A 22,034-nucleotide genomic window follows, 5' to 3' on the forward strand; every position below is an offset into this window, starting at 1 on the left:
ATATATAGAGTTACGTACACCTTTTAATAATAAAATTATGGAATATATTTTTTACATGTAAATAAAATTAATTACTAGATTATAAATTTTATTTAAAAAATTATCTCTAAAAGAATTTTCTAAATTTTAATTAGTATTTATTTATTATTTGTTAATAAATCAATATAGTTTAGTTTAAAATATATACTTATTTATTAAATATTTAAGACACAGTACATACACCAACACAAAGCGACAGTAGGCGATGGCGACATTGGGGAAAGCGGGGAGACTACTGTACGTGGAGGAGGCAACAACGACGACAACAATTCGAAAAAAGGAAAATAGAATAATTAATTAAATAAAATAATTAGTAAATTATATATGTTAAAATAATGATTTATTAAAAATTTTATATAAATACAAAAAATATATTAAATTATAATTTATTAATTTTAGTAAATTTAGTACTTATAAAAAAAATTATAACATTTGATATTAAATTTTAATTTGAAAATTTTGTAAAGTTTAAAATTTATTAATGAATGTTTAATTTGAAAAATTTAAAGATTAAAAAGACAATGTTATGTAATTACTTTTAAATTAAAAAACTGCATAACAAATAAAAAATTACATGGGATTACATTGCTCTTCTTCAAAATATTACTTTAATGCCTTCTTTAAAATTTAATTACATAAACACCTTTTGTTAGATAAATGTCCAACGATATTTTTGGTTGATATCAGCCTTTCTTGAGCCGAAAAATGAGGGAGGAGGTGTCAGTGCAATGACATTAATATTTTTATGGGTGTATATGTAATTATATAAAAAATATGAATTATTTATATAATTACACTGTAGGACAGAGGGTCTATAGCTAATCCTCCCTATTATATTTTTACTATTATACTTTTACTTTTAAATTTGTAATATTTGTTGTTTTTACAGGCAAAGTCAAAATATTAATTAGTCACAGCTAAAATCATAGTAAATAAGGTTGATTAACCGTGGTAAAAAAATTTCGCATATACAATCATGTTAGATAGTATTGATTTATTCTGATTTTTAATGAAATTAGAGTTATTTATATTGTCGGGATATTTTTTTTTTTTTTCCGCAGTGACTGATGATAGAAGTCACGACACAGTAAAAAGTTTAGCATTCTGGAGAGTGAGTGACCACACACTGGAATGGATATCTTTTAATTATGTTTTGGTTGTTGAGTAATGTAAGTAGAAAGCAAAATCCAGATTGAAGAGCATATCTCAGATTTTCAAGATTCAAAGTTCAAAAAAAGGGTTACAATCTTGAGCGTTTGGATCAATTAAAAGAGTCATGAAAAGAGAAGGTGGTGGTGATAACCTGTGATACGCATTAATGAAAGGTGGTGAAAAAAGCGTAGGGTGATTTTCTTTGTGAGGTGGGAATTAATCCACAGGCTCCTCTCCCTCCACATGCATCATGCATCATGCATATATAAAGTCAAAACCAGCTCCCCAGTCCCACAGGCAAACCAAGGCTCCATTTCTTCCTACGGATAAATATCATCAACATACTTCCAGACAACATATGTCTGTATTTACATATTAGTACATCGTATGTATCTACTATTTCCACACAAACATAAGCCCACTTATTAATTTTTGACACTTTCTTTCCCAAGGTCAGCTCTTGGGCGATACCAATTCACTCGTATTTTGTCCTTATTTCTCTTTATATACTTGCATAATTAATCATTTTTGTCATCATGTCATAAGTCAAACCAATCATTTGATGAGTTAAATTTTGTTGTTTTTCTTGGAATTTGGACATAATTTATCTACCTTATTTTGTGTTTTGATCAGGTGGGGTGGACCCTTTGTAGCTGTAAAAAATTTTCAAGTATTCTTTTGGAGCCCATTTAGGGTTTTTGACAGTAGAGCAATATCTAATGGAGAAAGGAGGGAATTTTTCGGTACGCGTGATGTGTATATATATATATAACTCTAAGATTCTTATCTTTTCTAGTTCAATTGTGTGTTCAGGATACTGACATATCAGTTCATGGCCATGTTGTCTTGCTTTGAACCTAATAATTTGCAGGGAAATTTTCATGGACTTGATTATATTAGTTCCCTTGAGGTCCATAATCATCAGCAGCAAGACCTAATGAAGATTGGATCAACATCTGCTGATCACAACAGCAATCAGATGGTGGATTATATGCTGAATAATCCACCTCATACACAGCCACCACCACCTCTACCATCTAACTTTTGCAGCTCGAATTCGTTCGACAAGTTGAGCTTTGCAGATGTGATGCAGTTTGCAGATTTTGGCCCCAAGTTGGCCTTAAATCAGTCCAAGAATTCTGAGGAGGAAAACGGGATCGATCCCGTTTACTTCCTCAAGTTCCCGGTCCTGAACGAGCACAAGTTGCAAGAGGATCATGATAATCCGGTGTCGTCCCTGATGGCTTCTCAACCTCTAGAGGAGAATAATCAAGAAAGGGAAGATAAAGGGGTGGGAGGAGGAGGTGGTGATGGTGAGAACACGTCGGTGCAGCTGAGGTTTCTTGGCGAAAATCTTGACAAGAGCCCTCTTGCAGAAGCTAAGAGCAAGAGAAAGAGGCCGAGAACTTTAAAAACTAGTGAAGAAGTTGAGAGCCAGAGAATGACTCATATTGCTGTCGAAAGAAACCGGAGGAAGCAAATGAACGAACACCTTCGCGTCTTGAGGTCTCTCATGCCGAGCTCCTACGTTCAAAGGGTAATCAAATTAATATCCACATACAAATTCCCTTTGGATTTAGTATAAAATTATACATGATATTAATGCTATGTGGTGCTAAAACCTATAGGGCGATCAAGCTTCCATAATTGGCGGAGCAATAGAGTTTGTGAGGGAGTTGGAGCAACTTCTTCAATGCCTAGAGTCACAAAAAAGGCGAAGGCTATATGGCGACGGGCAAAGGCCGGTCGGGGATCCGTCTATGGCCATACAACAGCAGCCTCAAGCGCCATTGGTATTTCCTCCAATGCCCATTCCAAATGATCAAGTGAAGTTCGTCGAATACGAATCGGGACTACAGGAGGAAACAGCAGAAAGCAAATCATGCTTGGCGGACGTCGAGGTGAAACTTCTGGGCTTTGATGCCTTGATCAAGATTTTATCAAGAAGAAGGCCTGGACAGCTGATCAAAACAATAGCTGCACTTGAAGATTTGCAGCTCAACATTCTTCATACCAATATTACAACTATTGAACAAACTGTTCTCTATTCTTTCAATGTTAAGGTAGAGTCCTCTAATGCTCTAATTATTTCTGTAAGCAATATATGTGAGAAAAAAAATATAAAATTAGAAATATGTATATTATACGGATATATTAATTAATTAATATATAGGTAAGATAAAAAAAAAATAATATTTTTTGCATGCAGATAGGTGGAGAGGCAAGGTTCACAGCTGAAGATATTGCAAACTCAGTTCAGCAAATATTCAGCTTTATCCATGCAAACGGCAGCATATAGATGCAACAGAATATTATTATATATGTAGTGAAAGACTCAGAATTAATCTTATGTAATTTTCTACACATTCTTGAATATCTATAGCAACTCTTTAGTGAAGATTTTACATACTGCTAGTATACTCCCTATCTCTCCAATTAACAGGCATAATTGCATTTTCCGTCCTCTAATTATGCTTGTTTGATGTTTTAATCCTTTATATTGTCAGAATTGCAAAATAATCCAGCATATTTTCAATTTTCACGAATTTAGAACACATTTGACCAGAAAATTCTACAATCGATCGGCTGGAAAGTCTGAGATACCTTGCCGGTGGAAGACCGACAGCCGATTTTAAATTTTTTGGTCAAATATGTACTAAATTCTCGAAGACTAAATATATGCAAGACTATTTTACAACTCTAACAATATAAAAGATTAAAATGCCAAACAAACGGAATTAAGAATAGAAAAAATGCAATTAAGCCCAATTAATATATAACTGCTCAGTACAATGAACTAGCCCAGAAATCTCACACACACACACACACACAACAGAGACACACAGAGAGCGTACAGATTATGTGTGGGCTCATGCCCAGGGATATGATTGCTCAACATCCATGTTACCTTTCTGGTCTCTTATTGAGAGAAGCAGGTAATTACAAAAATGTGTAGAAGTGTGGATTTCAGTGTGTAATAATTTTATAGGACGAAGAGTTTGAAGAAAAAGGTCAACGGAGCTTGGATCCCATCCCCCGCACACCTCTCTGTATGATTTTTGTTGTATGTGTGTTGACCTGTCAGAAATGGATGATTGATAGGTTATTGGTACGTGGAATTAGGTAGCTGGGATTGGGTACTACGTACAATATGGGATCGATGAAGGGTCGTCTCTTGTTTTATATATAGACTATAGCATTTCCAATCGAGTCTTGTCTTCTGATTTTGAGTGTCAGTACACAGTTTGACTATGTTAGGTGCATTATTTCATCTATGGGTACGTACAAGGGCTGCACATGGTGGTGGGGTCATGGTTAATGTAATTGTAAAAGGATCCTGGAGATGCTCTGCTGGGTTGGTCCTACGACTTCAAAATGAGTCGAGCCCGCTTGCAAAGCGATTGAAACTCGATCAGACCCTAAAATTGCCGTTTGGTTTTGTTTTCAAATGGGCATTTTCATCTTTACACATTTTTGAATAATTTGTTCGTTTGGCCTATTTTTATTGAGAAGGGCAATCCCATTGGTGCTGTTATAGCATCGGGTTTGATTGCAAATGTTATCTATATATAAAAAGAAATTGGATTTTCACTACACTATAAATGATCATAATGTTTATTAAATTAGTACTATTAATTATAGTTAAATAAAATTAAAATAAAAACTGAAATTTTTGCCATAAGTAATCAATATTCGTCATAATTTTTAGCCATAGTTAAAACATTACCCATGGCTAATATTTTGACCACACCTACAAAAATAACTGCTAATTAATGGTCATTGTGAAGTTGTAATTGATTTAAATTTATCAATAAAAATTTCTTTTAACTTTAGTAATTAAATGTAGCGAAAAATCATATATTTCTTTTTAGTTTATGGAAGACAAATTGTATAGGTGAAATAAAACTAGGGGTGTAAACTAGTCGAGCTCAACCTTTTTTGGCGAGCTCGAGCTCGAGTTGGATTTTGAATTTTCTGACTCGTCCTATATGCTAAGCTCGAGCTCAATCTGATGAGCTCGAGTTCGAGCTCAAGCTGATTTTTTTGTTTTTTTTTAATTTTTTGTTTATTCTTATTATTATTATAATATTAAATTATGGAAATCACCAATTTTTTATATAAATTTATAAGTAATAAAATAAATTGTATAATGCATACTATATTAGTATTATTATTATTATTAGATTAAATAACGGGAATCACCAACTTTTTACATAAATTTATAAGTAACAAAATAGAATGTATAACGTGTACTATATTATAAATATACCAAAATATAATATAAAATTTTAATTTATTTTATAAATATAAACTACTGATTAGTTTAGTAGTAATATAATTAGTAAAATGTACAAAAAAAACAATAATACTGAATAATTTAAAATTATAGAAAAGTATCAATTATACTAGAAATAATGCAATTGAAATACATAAAAAATTTTATAGTTGAGATTAATATATGTTCACAATCTGCAGTAAATTTATATATTTATAAATATTAGTATTACATTGATGTAATTATCATTTTATATTGTTGAATAACATGGGTTAATCGAACCATCAAAATTCAGATCAGAACGTTAGATATGATTAAACTTACAGAAAAATATATTTGGTAAAATTTTAGACTTATTGATTATACGAATGTCAAGATATCGTACTCGAAAAATAAATATAATCATTCAAGTCGGTGTATTGTAGAATCAGCCATGTGATTTTTAAATTAGACCGTCTGATATGATATAATAGACACGATCTTATATATATTTAAATTTGGTGTGAATCGGGTGTCCAAATTTTAATATATCGTAATTCTTGATTAAACTTTTTGATCTTATTATATATATAATAAAATAATAATTAAATAATTAAAATTGTTCAACTAGCACTGTTATTATCATTATTATTATTTTTACATTAATTCATAGGAATCACTAAATTTTGACATAAATTTATAAATAATAAAATAGATTGCATAATGCATAGTACGTATCCTGATATAAATATAAACTCAAAGATAGATAAAAAGTCATAAGTGAATTTCGTATCAATTTAAAAAAAGTATAATGTAATACAAATATATATTAAAATATAACATAAAGTTTATATATGTCATATTAAATAATAATTTTAATAACAAAATATTTTATAATTTATTAAATTATTGATTAAATTTATTTTTGTATAAAGATTAAATATATAAATAAAAGTACCATAATTTATTATTATCCAAAATAAATATATGATATTGATTAATAATTATAATATATGGTCAATTTTGATTACAAAATTGATCAAATATTAAATATAAAATTAATATAAAAATAAAAATATATATAAAAAATAAAAAAAAATAGAAAAAGCTCGCGAGCTTATGAACAAAAATAATTGAGCTCGAGCTCGAGCTCGAATTTTTAATCTATAATTAAAAATATAATCTTATTTTATTTAAACAGCCTAGCTAAAAATCTTTGTTTTATTATAATATTTAATATTTTATATATTTTAAAAATATCTTATAAGATGTATAAGAATTTATAATATCCTTTAAATAAATTTAACGAAACGGTACCTTCTTAACAAGTTTTACTGAACAGAATAAAGATAAAAGATAAAGTGACACTAATAATACCACATCAAGAACAAGTCATCAATTGCTAGTATTAATTATTTTTCATGAGAAAACATGATATCACTGGAGAACCAATCACAAAAAAACCAAACAAGGTCTTATTATATTCTCCAAGCAACTAATTATAAGCTTTCATAGTGGTGATGATGGGGAGGAGGAGCGCCGCGGTGATGTTTGGGAGGATGAGCGTGATGGCGGGGAGAAGGAGCGCCACGGTGATGGTGGGGAGGAGGAGCATGGTGGTGATGGCGGGGAGAAGGAGCGCCACGGTGATGGTGGGGAGGAGGCGCGCGGTGGTGATGGCGCTTCAATGAATCATCAACAGCCAACTTCTCCGTGTCTTCTTCTAGGATTCGGTCATTTTCACTTGTCGAATCTTCCTCAATACTAAGAATTAAAGATGGGGACAGTGCAAGAACTAAGAGTCCAAGAAGCAAGAAAATAGAGCACACATGAGACATCTTAGTTCTAATTATGAGTTTTGTTGGTGCAGAAATTTGGACAAGGCCTATGCCAATTTATAGTGGAAGGGAAGCATGCATGATGACTACTTTAGGTTTATGGGTCAATGATGTATTTAATTAATTTGTATGTAATTTTTATAATATGGCAATCCAATGTCAATTCATCTTTCTTAATTTTGTTTCATGAGTTTTAAGCTTAACATAATTTATTCATGTGATATTGTATGTAAATAAATTATTTTTTTATAACAAAAATATAGTAACTAATTTTTCTTAAAATAAATGAAAGTAATTTACTCTTACTTCATTTTAACAATTTCGAGACAATTATTGTTTAAATGTATTATTGAATAATTTACTTTGATAATCTTAAATATCTTTTAAGAAAAGTGTGGTTGACCGCCAGTTGAATAATTTTGAATTGGAATATACATGAATTTTTAAATTTCTATAATTATCATATATTGTGGTGTGTTAGATTTTTAAAAGAGTAAATTACAGAGATCCCATATAAGATTTGGTATGATTATGAAAATACTCTCGTTATTTAAAAAATTAAAAAATTATAAAAATTCAAACAAACGTCCATGATAATTTTTTAAACAACTAAAAATTAGAAAGAAAGAAGCACATTTTTTTTAGACTTAAAAAAAAAAAAAGGGTATTCTGAGAAGTGATTTAGTGTGATAGTCTTTAGTTGGGTGGTTAAGAAAAATCATTTGCAGACCAGACCTGGCTCATTAAACGCTATTTTCTGATAGTTTTCCGTTTCAGTGGCAACTCATCAACTGATTAGAGGAAAAAGGAAAGTGGCAGCATCAGTCACCACCCGTTGCCATTGCCTAGATTTGAGCAGCACTTTGCACTGCATTGCCCACTGCCCACCTTCTGGGGAGATGCAGATGTGGTGTTGAAGAGGAGGCCTTGGCAGCGGATTTGAAAACATAACAGGGCGTTTAGGCTACTTTCTTGATTAAAGGTTTTCTTGACGCGATTCTTTTCTCGTTGGTGCGACTTCTGTATTAAGAGCCCATATCGGACCAAACAAAGCCGTAGAGGATAGGGCATTTCAGATATGACCGTTGTCCTCCCCCTTCAAAATTCAAATTCACAAATGAGTTTTACTTAATCTTTTCACTCCCCTTTTTTCTTGATTACATTTACACCCTATCATCATCATCTTGTATCAATCCTCAGCAAACATTTCTCCTAAAACAAAAAACATTCTCTCTGTGCTCTTAAAGGTGAATACGTTTGAATTCTTGAAGAAGTTCTGCAAGAAATATGGCGTTGAGGCCTCTTGACAATGCATTGCCAGTCACTCCTGAAAGACCCAAGAAGCAAGCAAAATCGTAATCCCAGCTCACAACGAGAAGCAACAATTGCCTCAACTTGTTGTGAATGACGAAAACAAAGCCCCTTTACCGCAACCATCTTCTGCCATTGACTACATTTCCTCTGAAAATCTCAAAGCATTTCAACACCCGGATGTTAAGATTCAGGTTTCTTTGGGTTTCTTGAATTCTTTGTTCTTCATTTCTGAATCTAAGATTCAGGTTTTCTTTGGGTTTCTTAAATTCTTTGTTCTTCATTTCTGAATCTTTGATAAAAAATCACTTTTTTGGATATTTCTTTTCCTTGGCTTTTCTGTATTTAGTTGGATGTTGGAATTTTTTGCAGGGTCTTTTTGGCGGGTTAGAGTCTAAAGACTGGTTGAAGGTTTGTGAATAACTCAATCATATTAGGCGTTTTGCGCTCTATCGCTCCGGTCTCTTGCTGCCAATTCTGTAAGTTTTGTCATTCCTCTCTCTCTCTCTCTCTGTACGTATGTATGCATGTATGTATCTATCTATCGAGTTAATTTTTTGTATTGGCTTCAAGATTCATTTGTGGAGGGATGTTTGGTGAGTGTAGGGACAAACTGGTTTCAGTGATGGTGAAGGCAATCAAGAATCCAAGAAGTGATGGTTTCACTGTGCAAGACCTCTATCATGGCTGCTTCTGATATTTTGAAGGCCTTTGGTGGAAGTTTACTCGACTCAACTTCTGACGCTTTCAACCACTTGGTAAAAGATGAACTCCCAAATTTCCCCCCTTCTCTAGGTACGCTTTCTTGTGTTTTTGCAGTTGTTGCAACTATTACTGAAAGCTTCCCAAGATAAAAAATTTGTATGTGAAGAAGCAGGGCATTGTTGGCGGGTTAATGATTTTTTTTATTAGTATAATAAAAATATGACGAGTTCGTGGTTTCAAACCACAATTTGAATTAAAAAATACTTTTTTTAAAAAAATTGATAAGTCGTGGTTTGAAACCACGACACCAAGTTGGTTTATTTATTTTATTTCTTAAAATTTTGTTCAACTAATTTTTTTTATAAATTCATTATATAAAATTAATTTTTGACAACATATTAAAGTTCAAAAAATTATAATATTAAAATTATATTCATTAAAAAAATTATAATTAAGTATACAAATGTAATAACGTATATTTCTTTTGTACAATTGTAAAAAACACAATGAATTATATAATTTCAAATGTAAAAAATGTCCACCCGTTCCAATAGAAGATAAATAGAACGAGGTTATTGGGAATAATACTACAACATAACACAAAATTTTGTGTCGTTATCTAATAATAAACATGTGGAAAGCGGGTACCAATCTGGAGACACACTTATATTGCAAGTTGTAGTACGTTGTTATATAATATCACATAGTTTTTTTTAAATATTTTTTTTTATAACACAAGGCTCATTATTTTTCTACAATCTTCAGGCAGACGAGGTGAATGTCCTTAAAGTTTTGTTGTGTCAATCTAGACCACTAAATATTGAAGAATATAGTCAATTGATGGATATATTCGAACACGAGTTATATAAATAAGAAGACCTCGAAGCTCCATTTGTAGGTCGGGCACACAAACCTCAGAGTCAGAGCAAAAGCTGCAATTTCTATCTCTAACTGTGTTTCCAAAATGGTAAGTGAAGACAATAATTTCACACTCATCAACTAACACCCGTACCTGTAAACTTTTATATAGCTCACATGTATGAAAATGCGGAAAAGTATGGAAGAATGAAGAAGAGAAACAGGAGGTCTGGCCCGATCTAATTATTATATTCGGCACGATTTTTTTTTTTATCATGGTAATTAACTCAGCACAAAGTATATTTCTTCTAATGTTTGTTAAAATATTTGCTCGGCTTCTAATCATTAATTATATTATATTATTTTTAATATTTTGATTGAATAAATCATGTAGCAGGGAAATAAAATAGGGGGGGGGGGGGGTAAGGGGTTATGTGGTATATGTTAAATAGGAGGGTAAAATTAAAGTTTGATACCTTCATGGCTTCATCCTTTCAATAACCTGCAATTTTAATAAGAAAATTCAGATTCGTATTAACTGACCATGCATGTTCAAATATTCATTTAGTGTGTAGATTATAATCTTTTTTTTTCCCCTTTAGAAAAGGAATTATTAATTCTTAAATTCAAAAATTCATTCCTTCAAAATAAAACTTGGTCCTTTTTCATTATAAATTCTTTTATGTATTAATACTTAATTTAAAAATAAATTTTTTTCGACACATTTATTTATATATACCCAAACTTTGATGTTTCTCTTTATTTAATTTTTGTTTAGTTCTACCAATTTTAAAAAATAATATTTATTTATTAGCAGTGATAAGTTTAGTTCTACCAATTTTAAAAAATAATATTTATTTATTATTAGTGATAATTTTAATTTTGGGGGTAAATGGTAAATTATATTAAAGTAATGGTATATACAATTACATTATATCATTCCTAAGTTGGCAGCATGAAGCTAAGCAATCTCCTTTAACCATGCCATCTGCCTTATGCCGGAGCATCGTCTGTTCTTGAAGAACAACCGTTGCATAAATACGTCTGGAGAACTTTTCCAATGCCTGCAGCAACTCATCAAAAGGGAAATGTTGTGGTTATAATTGGGTTGTGTCGAACTTATGCCCTTTACCCTTTTTTTGCGATCTAAAGATTGGCTTCAATAGCTTCAACTTCTGACTGACACTATGATCTCGGTCGAAATATGCGATCTGGAGTGGTGATCTCGACATTAGTTACGTATTTTTTTAAGATCTAGAATTTGGGTAATGAGGATAAAACAAGAACGTGAGACTCGTCGGGTTCGTTCCCAACAATGAGCCCTCCGATGCTACGGGTGTAAACGAGTCGAGTTGGAGCTCGATTTTGAATTTTCTGACTCGAGCTCAACTCCTATAAGTGAGCAGGAGCTCAAGCTGATTTTTTATTTTTTATTTTTATTTTTATTTATTTATTTATTTATTATTATTATTATTATTGTTATGGGAATCACCAATTTTTTTATATGAATTTATAAGTAATAAAATATATTGTATACTGCATAATAATTTAATGAGAATCACCAATTTTTTACATCAATCTATAAGTAATAAAATAGATTGTATAATGTATACTATATTATAAATATACCATAATATAATATAAAATTTTAATTTATTGTTATAAATATAAACTACTGATTAGTTTAGTTATAATATAATTATTAAAATGGACAAAAAAATCATACTGAACAGCTTAAAATTATAGAAAAGGTAACAATTATCTGAAATAATGCAATTGAAATACATAAAAATATTTTATAGTTAAGATTAATATATGTTAACAATCTGCAGTAAATTTATATATTTATAAATGTTAGTATTACATTGATATAACTATCATCTTACATTGTTGAACAACATGGGTTAATCGGACCATCAAAATTCAGATAAGACCATTCGATATGATCAAACTTACAGAAAAATACATTTGATAAAGTTTTAGACTTATTGGATATACGGATGTCAAGATATCGTACTCGAAACATAAGAATAATCATTCAAGTCGGTGTATTGTAGAATTAGGTCATGTGATTTTAAATCAGACCATCTGATATGAATAATAGACACGGTCTTATATATATATATTTAAATTCAGTGTGAATCAAGTGCTCACATTTCAAGATATCATAATTATTGATTAAACTTTTTGGTCTTATTATATATATAAATAAACTAATAATTAAAATAATTAAAATTATTCAACCATCTCTATTATTATCATTATCATATTTTATCACTAAATTTTGACATAAATTTATAAATAATAAAATAGATTGCATAATGCATAGTATGTATCCTGATATAATAAATATAAACTCAAAAATCGATAAAAAATCATAAGTGAATTACTTATCAATTTTAAAAAAGTATAACGTAATACAAATATATATGAAAATATAACATAAAGTTTATATATGCCATATTAAATAATAATTTTAATTATAAAAAATATTATAATTTACTACGTTGTTGATTAAATTTATATTTTATAATTATAATATATGATCAATTTTAATTAAAATTGATCAAATATAAAATATATAAAAAATTTAAAAAGAAAATAGAAAAAACTCGCGAATTTATTAACAGAAACAATTGAGGTCGAGTTTAAAATCGAGCCGACCCGACTCATTTGCCACTCCTAAATAATATTTACGGTGTCTGATTATAATGGGAGCAATGAAATAAGAAGAACGAAGAGGGGCGGCGAAATGTATGAGTGGTGGAAGGAAAAGAAGAAAAGAGACGTGAGAAGACATATCCTCTTGTCATATTTACTTTTTGGTAATTTTTTTACGTTACACTATAAAATTTAAATTTTTATAACTACACTATACTTGTCTACGTACAATTTTAATATTCAAATACAAATCAACTCTCATTTCTCGCATCTAATAATATAGATTTGAAAACATGTAATTCTAAACATATTTTTATTTTTCGTACAAAAATCAATTAAACATTTTCAGTTTCTTAAAAATGCTAAAAATTGAAAATAAAAATGGAAACAAAACCAAACAGAAATATTTCTGTTTGAAAGCTTGCCAGTTGATTCCGGAGTTATTTTTTTCTATTATTACTTTTTATATTTTAAATACTTGTTCTTATACATTTTATTGCATATTCAGTATAATTAATTATATCATGCAAGTTCATTGAAAGATTTTTTTAATAACGAGTGGAGGATTATAATTATGACAAATAGCAAAAAAAAAAAATATCATTATAATTTACCTGGAAAAATTGATTTTGTCGTTGCTATAAGTTTTGCAAGTTCTAAATTGAGAATGACCTATTTTCTTACTAAAAAAAGTTATAAAACGACTTTTAATACTTTCAAAATATGATTTTTAGGGTTTATATGTAGCAAGTTGTTTAATTTCATGACACGTTAAAAAAGTTCGAATCAAATAAGCCCTCAACGCTTCTAATTGGAGCAAATTTATTTTCATAAACCAATAGAATTATAATTGTTCACGTCAATTTTTTTTAAATAAATTATCAACTAAAAATAAAATAAATCGGCAATAATTTGAGTTTGCATATTAATACGAGCAAAATATGATGCTCGAGTTCAGTTGAAATATAAAATGATATAAACTAATAAAATATGGATGAGTGAAGTTGAGAGTTACTACAAAATATTGTGCATTAAATTATCACTGGAAACAATTAATGACACATGTATAGTGACAATCTAATAACAACAATCACTTATTGTCACTATATTTGTATTGTTATAAAGTTGTAACTATAGATGTGTCGCTAATAACTATAGTAATAGCTATATACATAATTTTTAGCACTAATAATTATATATTTTAAAAATAAAAACTGTTGTCACTCGATATATATTTTTTGTGAGGATTTTTAAAATTGTTAGTTTATATCTTGTCACTAGTATCATATTTTTTTTATAGTGAATGAAATTCCTAATTTTTCATTTGCAAGTGGGAGATTAAAGTCATTAATTTTTCAGGCTAGGGGAGTCTGCATCTTATAGGCAGTCCTCTAGTTGGTAGGATAAGGTCGACCTGCCCTGTCCCCCCTCCCCACCCCCAAATTTGATTGGAGGGTTATCTTTTGACAATTGAAATGTTTTAGCCTCGAGAGAATGATAAAGGAGTTTATTGTGGATGAGGTTTCTAAATTCCCTACGTAATGTAAAAGGGATATTTTCTTGCCACCAGAATCCCAAGATCTTCATGTTAGTGATTACTTTAGGAATAAGGACAACTTCAACTCTTCTCCGTGGTCGCGACGTGTCCTTGCTTACATTGCTAGTGCTTTATCTAATTTTATGGGGCTTGCTGATGTGGCTTGAAGGGTCCCACATAGATGTCATATGGGCCATTCTTAGGTGCCCTATGAATAGATTTCACAGTATCTGGACCTCTATTTTGATTGAAAAATCTTAGGCTCTTAAGCTTCCATCATGGATTTGGGATCGAACCGGTCGAGTTACTGGGTCACTGGTTCAATCGATCGGATCGAATTAAAAAAATTGGTTAACTCAGATTATAATGTATATACACATATGTAGCATATATTATTACATTATATATACATTTCAAATAAATTAAATGTACAACCTAATAAATTTCCCAATAATAGTTTAATAAGAAATACACAAACTCAATCTAATTAAGACATTTATAATATTTTATGAATTTACATTTATATAACTTTTATATAGCAATGATTTATAAATTACATATAATTTATACAATTTAATTAATAATTATAATTAATACAATTAACTTTCTACAATTATAACATCTCCTCTCTTTCTCTTTCTAGTCTCTACTCATTATCTCTCTATTTCTCCTTTTTCCACCACTAAAACCTAATCGTTTATTCTTTTCTCCCTCCCTCTCCCTCTAAGTATATATTCTCTCTCTATATTTCTTCCTCTCCCTCACACACTCTCTCTCTATACTTTCTTTTACCTTACTCCAAGATTAAAAACCAAAATTTCAAAAACTACTCATTCTTGTTTCAAATAAAAAATCTATGGCATATATTGAAGAAGAAAAGGAAAAATCATTTACTTTCTAAGGTGAGATTTGATGTTTAAGAAGAAGAATTTGGAGTCTTGGATTTGGAGAAGGTTGCACTCCATTTCCCCCTTCTTCATCTCTTACACAATTTTTCAGCTTTTTTTTTTAAGTGAAAATCAATTTGACCGGTTTTTGGCCAATTTTGATCGATTTACCAGATTCTGACAGGTTCTCACTAGATTTGAATGAGGTGGTTTTTATCATATGAATTGGACTGGACACATGACCAGTTCTTGGTCGAACAAGCCAGATCGATCGGTCTGATTTGATCTTAAAAGCAGTGCTTCCATGTGGACTTAATGGTTATCCGCTGCACTCTAAGCCGCTCGAACCTCATTAAACCAATTCTCTTCTTAAGGGCTTTGCCTAACTTCTTGTGGAGCACTCTGGCCTTTCTTTTTATTGGCTTTCTGACCCCTTTAAGGTTTATTGAGCTTTGCATTTTTTCTGCCCTCACAATCTCTTTCTTTCATTTAGGTCACCTAGGCCTCTTTGGTCAATTCATTTTATGACATCACATATAATCCATATATAAATTTGCAATAAGTCTAATTCAAATTTAGGGCTTATGCATCTTGTGGATCAATTCAAGATAGATACATTTTTTTTTAATTTTTAAATGAATTGATTAGGAAAATGCATGTTCAAGTAGGATCTATTAAAAGATCGATTCATGTCAAAGTTAATGATGTTTAAACCCAATACTCTATTACAATATACAATGATTCTATAGATACTCGCGTAAAAAAACAAGTTCGAATTCTCTGCCACGACGAAGCTCTGTAATCGCAAAGTTTAAAGTCTTCATTGACATCAAATCCTCAAACTATATATTTTGAGATGACTCATAATTTGCACCCACAAGTTCAAGTGAGATTACATATCAGTATCAAAAAATAAAAAACTCCTAACCAGTGGATCAATTGAATAGAAGAATTAGAAGATAATATGAATCCTCAGATGTTGTAACCTTTCAATTAAAATTTATAAAAATTTCATTTGTCCGTAATATTTTATTTTATTTTTTGCAAACTCAAAATTTGTGTGAACAATAGTATACTAAGAGTTAATAAAGTGTAAGTTCCATATACTCTTTTTTTTTTTTTTCTTATTTTGTTCTTACAACATATATTTAAGAGTTTATAACATTGGAATACAAAACTAATTTTTTGAAATAATTTTTGAAAATGTGACGAAAAGCATATAATATAAATAATTCATATAGAAAGGATATATCACTATAAAAGAAAAAAATAAAAAAAATAATTATCACAATATTTGTTTTGTATAATTTAATTCATTATGGACACATGAACAAAGTTTAAATATTTTGAAAATACATAATAATCATGATGAGGTTTTCCAATCTTATATGGTTCCTTTTTATCCTAATTGACTACGTTGATTTATCTTTTTTAACACACACACACACACACACACACACAAAGAAGACAGGAATTAAGGAAAGAAAACATTTATTTGATAACCTTCTTGAAGATAATATTAATTTTAAAAATAAAATAAAATAAAACTAGAAATGAAAAAGCCCATACTAATTGGGCCTGGCCCATATTTAAAAAGCTGTCCAAAATCCATATACTCAACCCTTACCAATGTAACCCGGCTGCTGATCTACCGCATAAATACGGCATCTCCCACGGAAAAACCCTAATCTCTCGTCACCACTACCCCCATTACCCCCCGCCTCTTAGAGAGAGAGAGAGAGAGAAGAAAAATGGTGTCGGGTTCAGGGATCTGCGCGAAGAGAGTGGTGGTGGACGCTAGGCACCACATGCTTGGTCGCCTGGCCTCCATTTTGGCCAAGGAGCTGTTGAATGGGCAGAAAGTGGTCGTTGTTCGATGCGAGGAAATCTGCCTTTCAGGCGGGCTCGTGCGCCAGAAGATGAAGTACTTGAGGTTCCTCCGTAAGAGGATGAACACCAAGCCTTCTCATGGTCCCATTCATTTCCGCGCTCCGTCCAAGATTTTGTGGAGAACGATTCGTGGGTATGGTTTGAATTATTCATCCCGCTGTTTGTTTGTTTTCTTTTACCGTTTGGTGTTTCGTGAGGTTTTTGGTGTGAAGATGACTTTTTTTTGGGTTAGTAGAGGTTTGTGTTCTAGTGATACTCGCTTGGTGTTTTAATCTGTGAAAATGTGTCAGGTGATTAAGCTTTCGAATTTATGAATGCTTGTGTATGGAACTGTGATGTATTAAATTGCGATTGGTGGCTTTTATTCCCTCCGAATGCAGTATGCATGTAGCTCATAATGATGTAAGTGCATCTAATGTGGAGAAATTGTGTCCAAGTTTAGTGTTTTACGTTGAACATTTTCTATTCAAATTGCTGTATGTAAAATTGTATTGTTGTAGATAGATCAATTGGTTAATTGATCTCCTTCTGTTAGCAATGTGGATACAGATTTAACTGTTGATGTATGAAGGGCAAATACTCATTTTGCTCTTTGAACTTTTGTGCAATTCTAATGGTCTAACTAAATGTTATATGAAAAATGTGATCTTTCATTGGGTTTTTCTCAACTTGACACGCTTGGTATATTTATGTAGAGCTGATCTTGTTTAATGGTTTCTGTTTGTGGGGGCTAATGTCATAGTGAATAGATGCATCTCTTTGTGTATTTTCTGTGAACTCTTGTTGTGATTTTCCTCAAGCAAGCATGCTGTTACTTATGCTTCACAATATCTTATTCTTGTGGTTGAAATAGCCTGTTCTTATGCCATATGTTCACTTACTTAAAGGATGATCCCCCACAAGACCAAGCGAGGAGCAGCTGCACTTGCTCGTTTGAAGGTTTATGAGGGTATTCCACCACCATATGATAAGACTAAGAGGATGGTTATTCCTGATGCTCTCAAGTGAGTTTATAGACGAGCACTATTTTTTTTCTTTTTTTTTTATATTCATGCTGGTGTCTCTTCAACTCATCGCCCAATTAATGATCAGGGTTTTGAGGCTTCAAGCTGGTCACAAATACTGTTTGTTGGGAAGACTCTCATCAGAAGTCGGATGGAACCACTATGATACTATCAGGGTAAGTGAACTATTCTTTCTGTTTATTCATACATTATATCTCTTCCACGTGTGGAGTACAGATATGGGTCACCTTGTCTCTTAGCTTTAGCCTCTTGACTACATAAGTTTGAAGATCTGAATATTCCATTTTGACTCTTACCTTGGCTCTTGTTGAGTAAATGGTAATCAGAAAATGAACTATGTTTTAGTGGGTGGAATATGAGTTGTAATGTTGGTGGTGGCTTTGCTCCTTGTCCATGTTCCACATGAGACTTCGTTTATAAAAGTTCGCTATGCTGATGGGTTTGGTTTTTGCTTGAGTGGCATAATGTTCCTTGTGGTTATTGCTTTATTCATTTGGTTCAAGTGGCAAAAACTAAAGTTTTTTTCCTAGTAGATTTCAATGTCACTGATCTCTTCATTACGGTTTTCCTGTTTATTATAGGAGTTGGAGAAGAAGAGGAAGGACAGAGCTCAGGCAACATATGAGAGGAAGAAGCAGTTGACGAAATTGAGACTCAAAGCAGAGAAGGTTGCTGAAGAGAAGCTTGGTGCCCAACTTGACATAATCGCCCCAATCAAGTACTGAAAGAGCACCATAGTAGTTCTTTGAAGTGCCAATTTTGTTGGTTAATGATGTGTCTGGTGGATTTGTTTCTGTTAGCAAAATCTATTTTGACTTTTATTTTTCTTGTGTCAAATACATTATCGAATATTTTTCCAGTTCCCTATGACTGAGATCTTGAAATCACCAAACATGTTTTCTGTTTTTGCCTATTGCAATACTTCTTAAGGCCAAGTGTTGGGTTTTCACAGAGATTGTGGTTCGCAGAAATTGCTCTCTGATATAGTTGCATATGTACAATCAACTTCACTGTGTAAGCATATGTATGCTTTTCTTTATGCTGGAGATGATGGATATTTATGAACGCAGCTATTCAAGCAGCACTAGATTTATTTACTATAGAGGAATGGAAGGGGCATAATAGCCATTCATAGCATGGTTGATGTTGAATGGAGTGATGCAGCTCACTGTCCCTTAAAGCATGCTCTGCCTTAATAGGCTGCTGTGATATGTTGGATTTGTGTTGTAGTTTCTATTGTCATGGCTCAGCCTGGCCTCGGACCACATAATGGTCCCAGGCAATGAAACGGACGGAGATTTTGGTAGCGGCACATGCACACCAGCAGTAGATTATGGGGTTGATCTGGGGCTTGAGGGGCAGTAGGGGTTGGGGGAGATGGGCAGCGGTTAATGGGATTGGTCTGGGAATGGGCTGCCACCATCGACACCGTCTGAGTGTGGGGTGACCGGACTAGAAAAATAATGTAATTGTTTGTTAATTCATCTCATTTTATAATTACAAAATAAATAAAAAAAATTCACCCCAACTCATGTCATTTCAATAACAGAAAATCATTGATTAAAAGAAATGTTCCTTTTCTTTTTTTTTTTATGTTTTTTTGGTGTGGAAAACACAAAAATTTCCGTTCATTCGAAAACCAACAAATCTGTCTACAAAGCACTCCCCACTCCCCAGGTACAAAGCATCTCCTCAGTCACCGCCACGTCTCTACTCCGAGTAAGCTAAAATACTAGCAGCCCGGTTTGCCTTTTTATGAAAACATTCCCAATTGAAAACAGAAAACAGCTGCAAAATCTCAGCAAAAAGGGGACCAAACGGTGCTAGATAAGCTTCTTCAGTCCGCAACAGCTTAATGAAATACTCATAGCCTTATATTTGAAAATGGTGCAGCAGCAGTTTCACTGCACTGCCAAACACCCCTCCGCCTCTGGCGGGGGTGTAACGAGAATGTTATTTTTTTTAATAACGTGAATAGATTACAATTATATCAACGATTTAAATACGTAAATTACAATATCAAATATAGTTTCAATCATCACTAATAACTTTTATTATAGTAGACCAACAATTACTATTAGAATAAACGAAATATTTTATAAACGCATGAATTAGCCGTTATCAGGACTCAATTTCGCCAATTAGTCGTTAAAAATGATTTCTCGGTAATTTTATTATAATTTAGAGGGTACTGGTTTAATTAAAACATAAATAAGTCAAGTGTCTAATAAACTCAAGAATTGACCATTTTTTTTTGTAATTTCATCATATTCCAAAGCACATTGGTTTAATTATAATTTAATACACATATATTTATCAAATAAATTATTTTGGTATTTGAATTTTGTTATTAATGTTATTTTGGTACTTGAATAATTATAAATGATTCAATCGGTATGCTAATTTTACCATTATTATCATTTTGGTACAGAATTAATATGATTTATTTATTTTCTATATTACTTTTTATGTAAATAAAACTTGATTTAAGGCCTAACGAGGCACCCAACAATGGACTGAAAAATGACCGTTTCAACCTTAGATACTAAAAAAAAAAAATTAATAGGGAAAATAAAAAAATTGCATAAATTTCAATTTTAATATATTTTCTCTTTATCTGAACCAGACTTTCAATATTTATATTTCATTGTTATACCTGATAATAATATTTTTCTTAATTTTATTTGTAAATATTTGTAAGATAACTCATTATTTATTAAAATTAAAATCCAAGACATATGATAGCCTTTAAAAAAATCAATTTTTAATTTAATTTTTGAAAATTTATAATATTATATTTAAACTCTTGAATCTAAGTTTATATTTTTGTAATCAGATTTTAATATGTCCGGTAAATGTAAACACATATCTTTGCCTATCATAAAAACTTATGATCCTATCTCTTTATTATATTAATTCAACAAAAATACTACTTTGAATATATTCTTTCAGTTGGCTTACTTACAATTATAGAAATTATTTAATAATATTTTTTATAAAGAAATAAGTTTAATAAAAAATATAAAAAATGTGAAAAATATAATATCCTCGATAACAACATAAATAAAATGAGAAGGACTAAAATGAAAAAGGTAAAATATATTAATTGATATCTCTGCAGATTTTTCTTAAGTATGTTTTTATTTTAAAGGGTAAACTATTGCCTCTTAAACCATTTTTATGTAATATTTATTCTTCTAAACTAGCAAATATAACACTTAAATGTTTTTACACTTTTGATTAAGCATATATATATATATATATCATCAATTGCTTTTTAAAAAATATATACGAATTGTTGGAATATTATATTTATTGTGTGTCTATTATATATATTAATTTATTACTCTAGTACTTTTAATTTAAAGTTTCACTTATTAAAAAATCTTTTCAGTTAGAAAATAATTTAATGATGATTTAATATGCAAAATATTAAAAATACATTGAGAATAATCTAATTATTCAAGGTATGAGGAGCAATTTTGTCCAACCAATAGGGTAAGTATTATATTTGTTAGTTTGGGGGGGGGGGGGGAAAGGCTTAATAAAAATAGTTTGGGAGCAAAGTGTATTTAATTAAGCCTATATTATGAAGGCAATATTGTCCAATATTTGGTTGTAGGGGGTAAGTATTATATTTGTTAGTTTAGGGGGTAAATGTTACATTGATAATAGTTCAGGGGCCAAAAACTTAACCCTGTTTTAAGATCTAACAGTAAAATGACTTAAAATAGAAAATAAATTGAAAAACATCAATTTTCTATCAAATTAAGTGATATTAATAATAAAATTCAGGCATACTAATTAGGTTATATATTTGCAATTATTCAGGTAATAAAGTGACATTAATAACAAAACTCGAATATCAAACTTCTT

General features: G+C 30.9%; 2 protein-coding genes and 1 pseudogene across 4 annotated transcripts; all 3 read left to right on the plus strand.

Moving 5' to 3' along the window:
* LOC105171872 (transcription factor FAMA) lies at nucleotides 1,505-3,657 on the plus strand. 3 transcript variants are annotated; one of them, XM_020697462.1, is made up of 5 exons: nucleotides 1,505-1,643; nucleotides 1,825-1,934; nucleotides 2,063-2,728; nucleotides 2,820-3,254; nucleotides 3,405-3,596. In XM_020697462.1, the coding sequence occupies exons 2-5, from the start codon at nucleotides 1,911-1,913 to the stop codon at nucleotides 3,516-3,518; spliced, it is 1,239 nt and encodes a 412-aa protein (XP_020553121.1). In that variant the 5' UTR covers nucleotides 1,505-1,643; nucleotides 1,825-1,910; the 3' UTR covers nucleotides 3,519-3,596. The 3 variants fall into 3 exon arrangements, with proteins under 3 accessions (XP_020553121.1, XP_011091423.1, XP_020553120.1); XM_011093121.2 differs by lacking the exons at nucleotides 1,505-1,643; nucleotides 1,825-1,934 and having other exon boundaries at nucleotides 1,957-2,728; nucleotides 3,401-3,657; XM_020697461.1 differs by lacking the exons at nucleotides 1,505-1,643; nucleotides 1,825-1,934 and having other exon boundaries at nucleotides 1,957-2,728.
* Nucleotides 8,236-10,445, plus strand: LOC105172054 (annotated as a pseudogene).
* Nucleotides 16,922-19,111, plus strand: LOC105171873 (60S ribosomal protein L13a-4-like). Its single transcript, XM_011093123.2, has 4 exons — nucleotides 16,922-17,266; nucleotides 18,021-18,137; nucleotides 18,226-18,313; nucleotides 18,740-19,111. Exons 1-4 carry the CDS (start codon nucleotides 16,995-16,997, stop codon nucleotides 18,881-18,883), a joined length of 621 nt encoding a protein of 206 aa, XP_011091425.1. The 5' UTR covers nucleotides 16,922-16,994; the 3' UTR covers nucleotides 18,884-19,111.

This window comes from Sesamum indicum, linkage group LG10 (assembly GCF_000512975.1).
Source record: "Sesamum indicum cultivar Zhongzhi No. 13 linkage group LG10, S_indicum_v1.0, whole genome shotgun sequence".
In the NCBI taxonomy this organism is placed as follows: Eukaryota; Viridiplantae; Streptophyta; class Magnoliopsida; order Lamiales; family Pedaliaceae; genus Sesamum; species Sesamum indicum.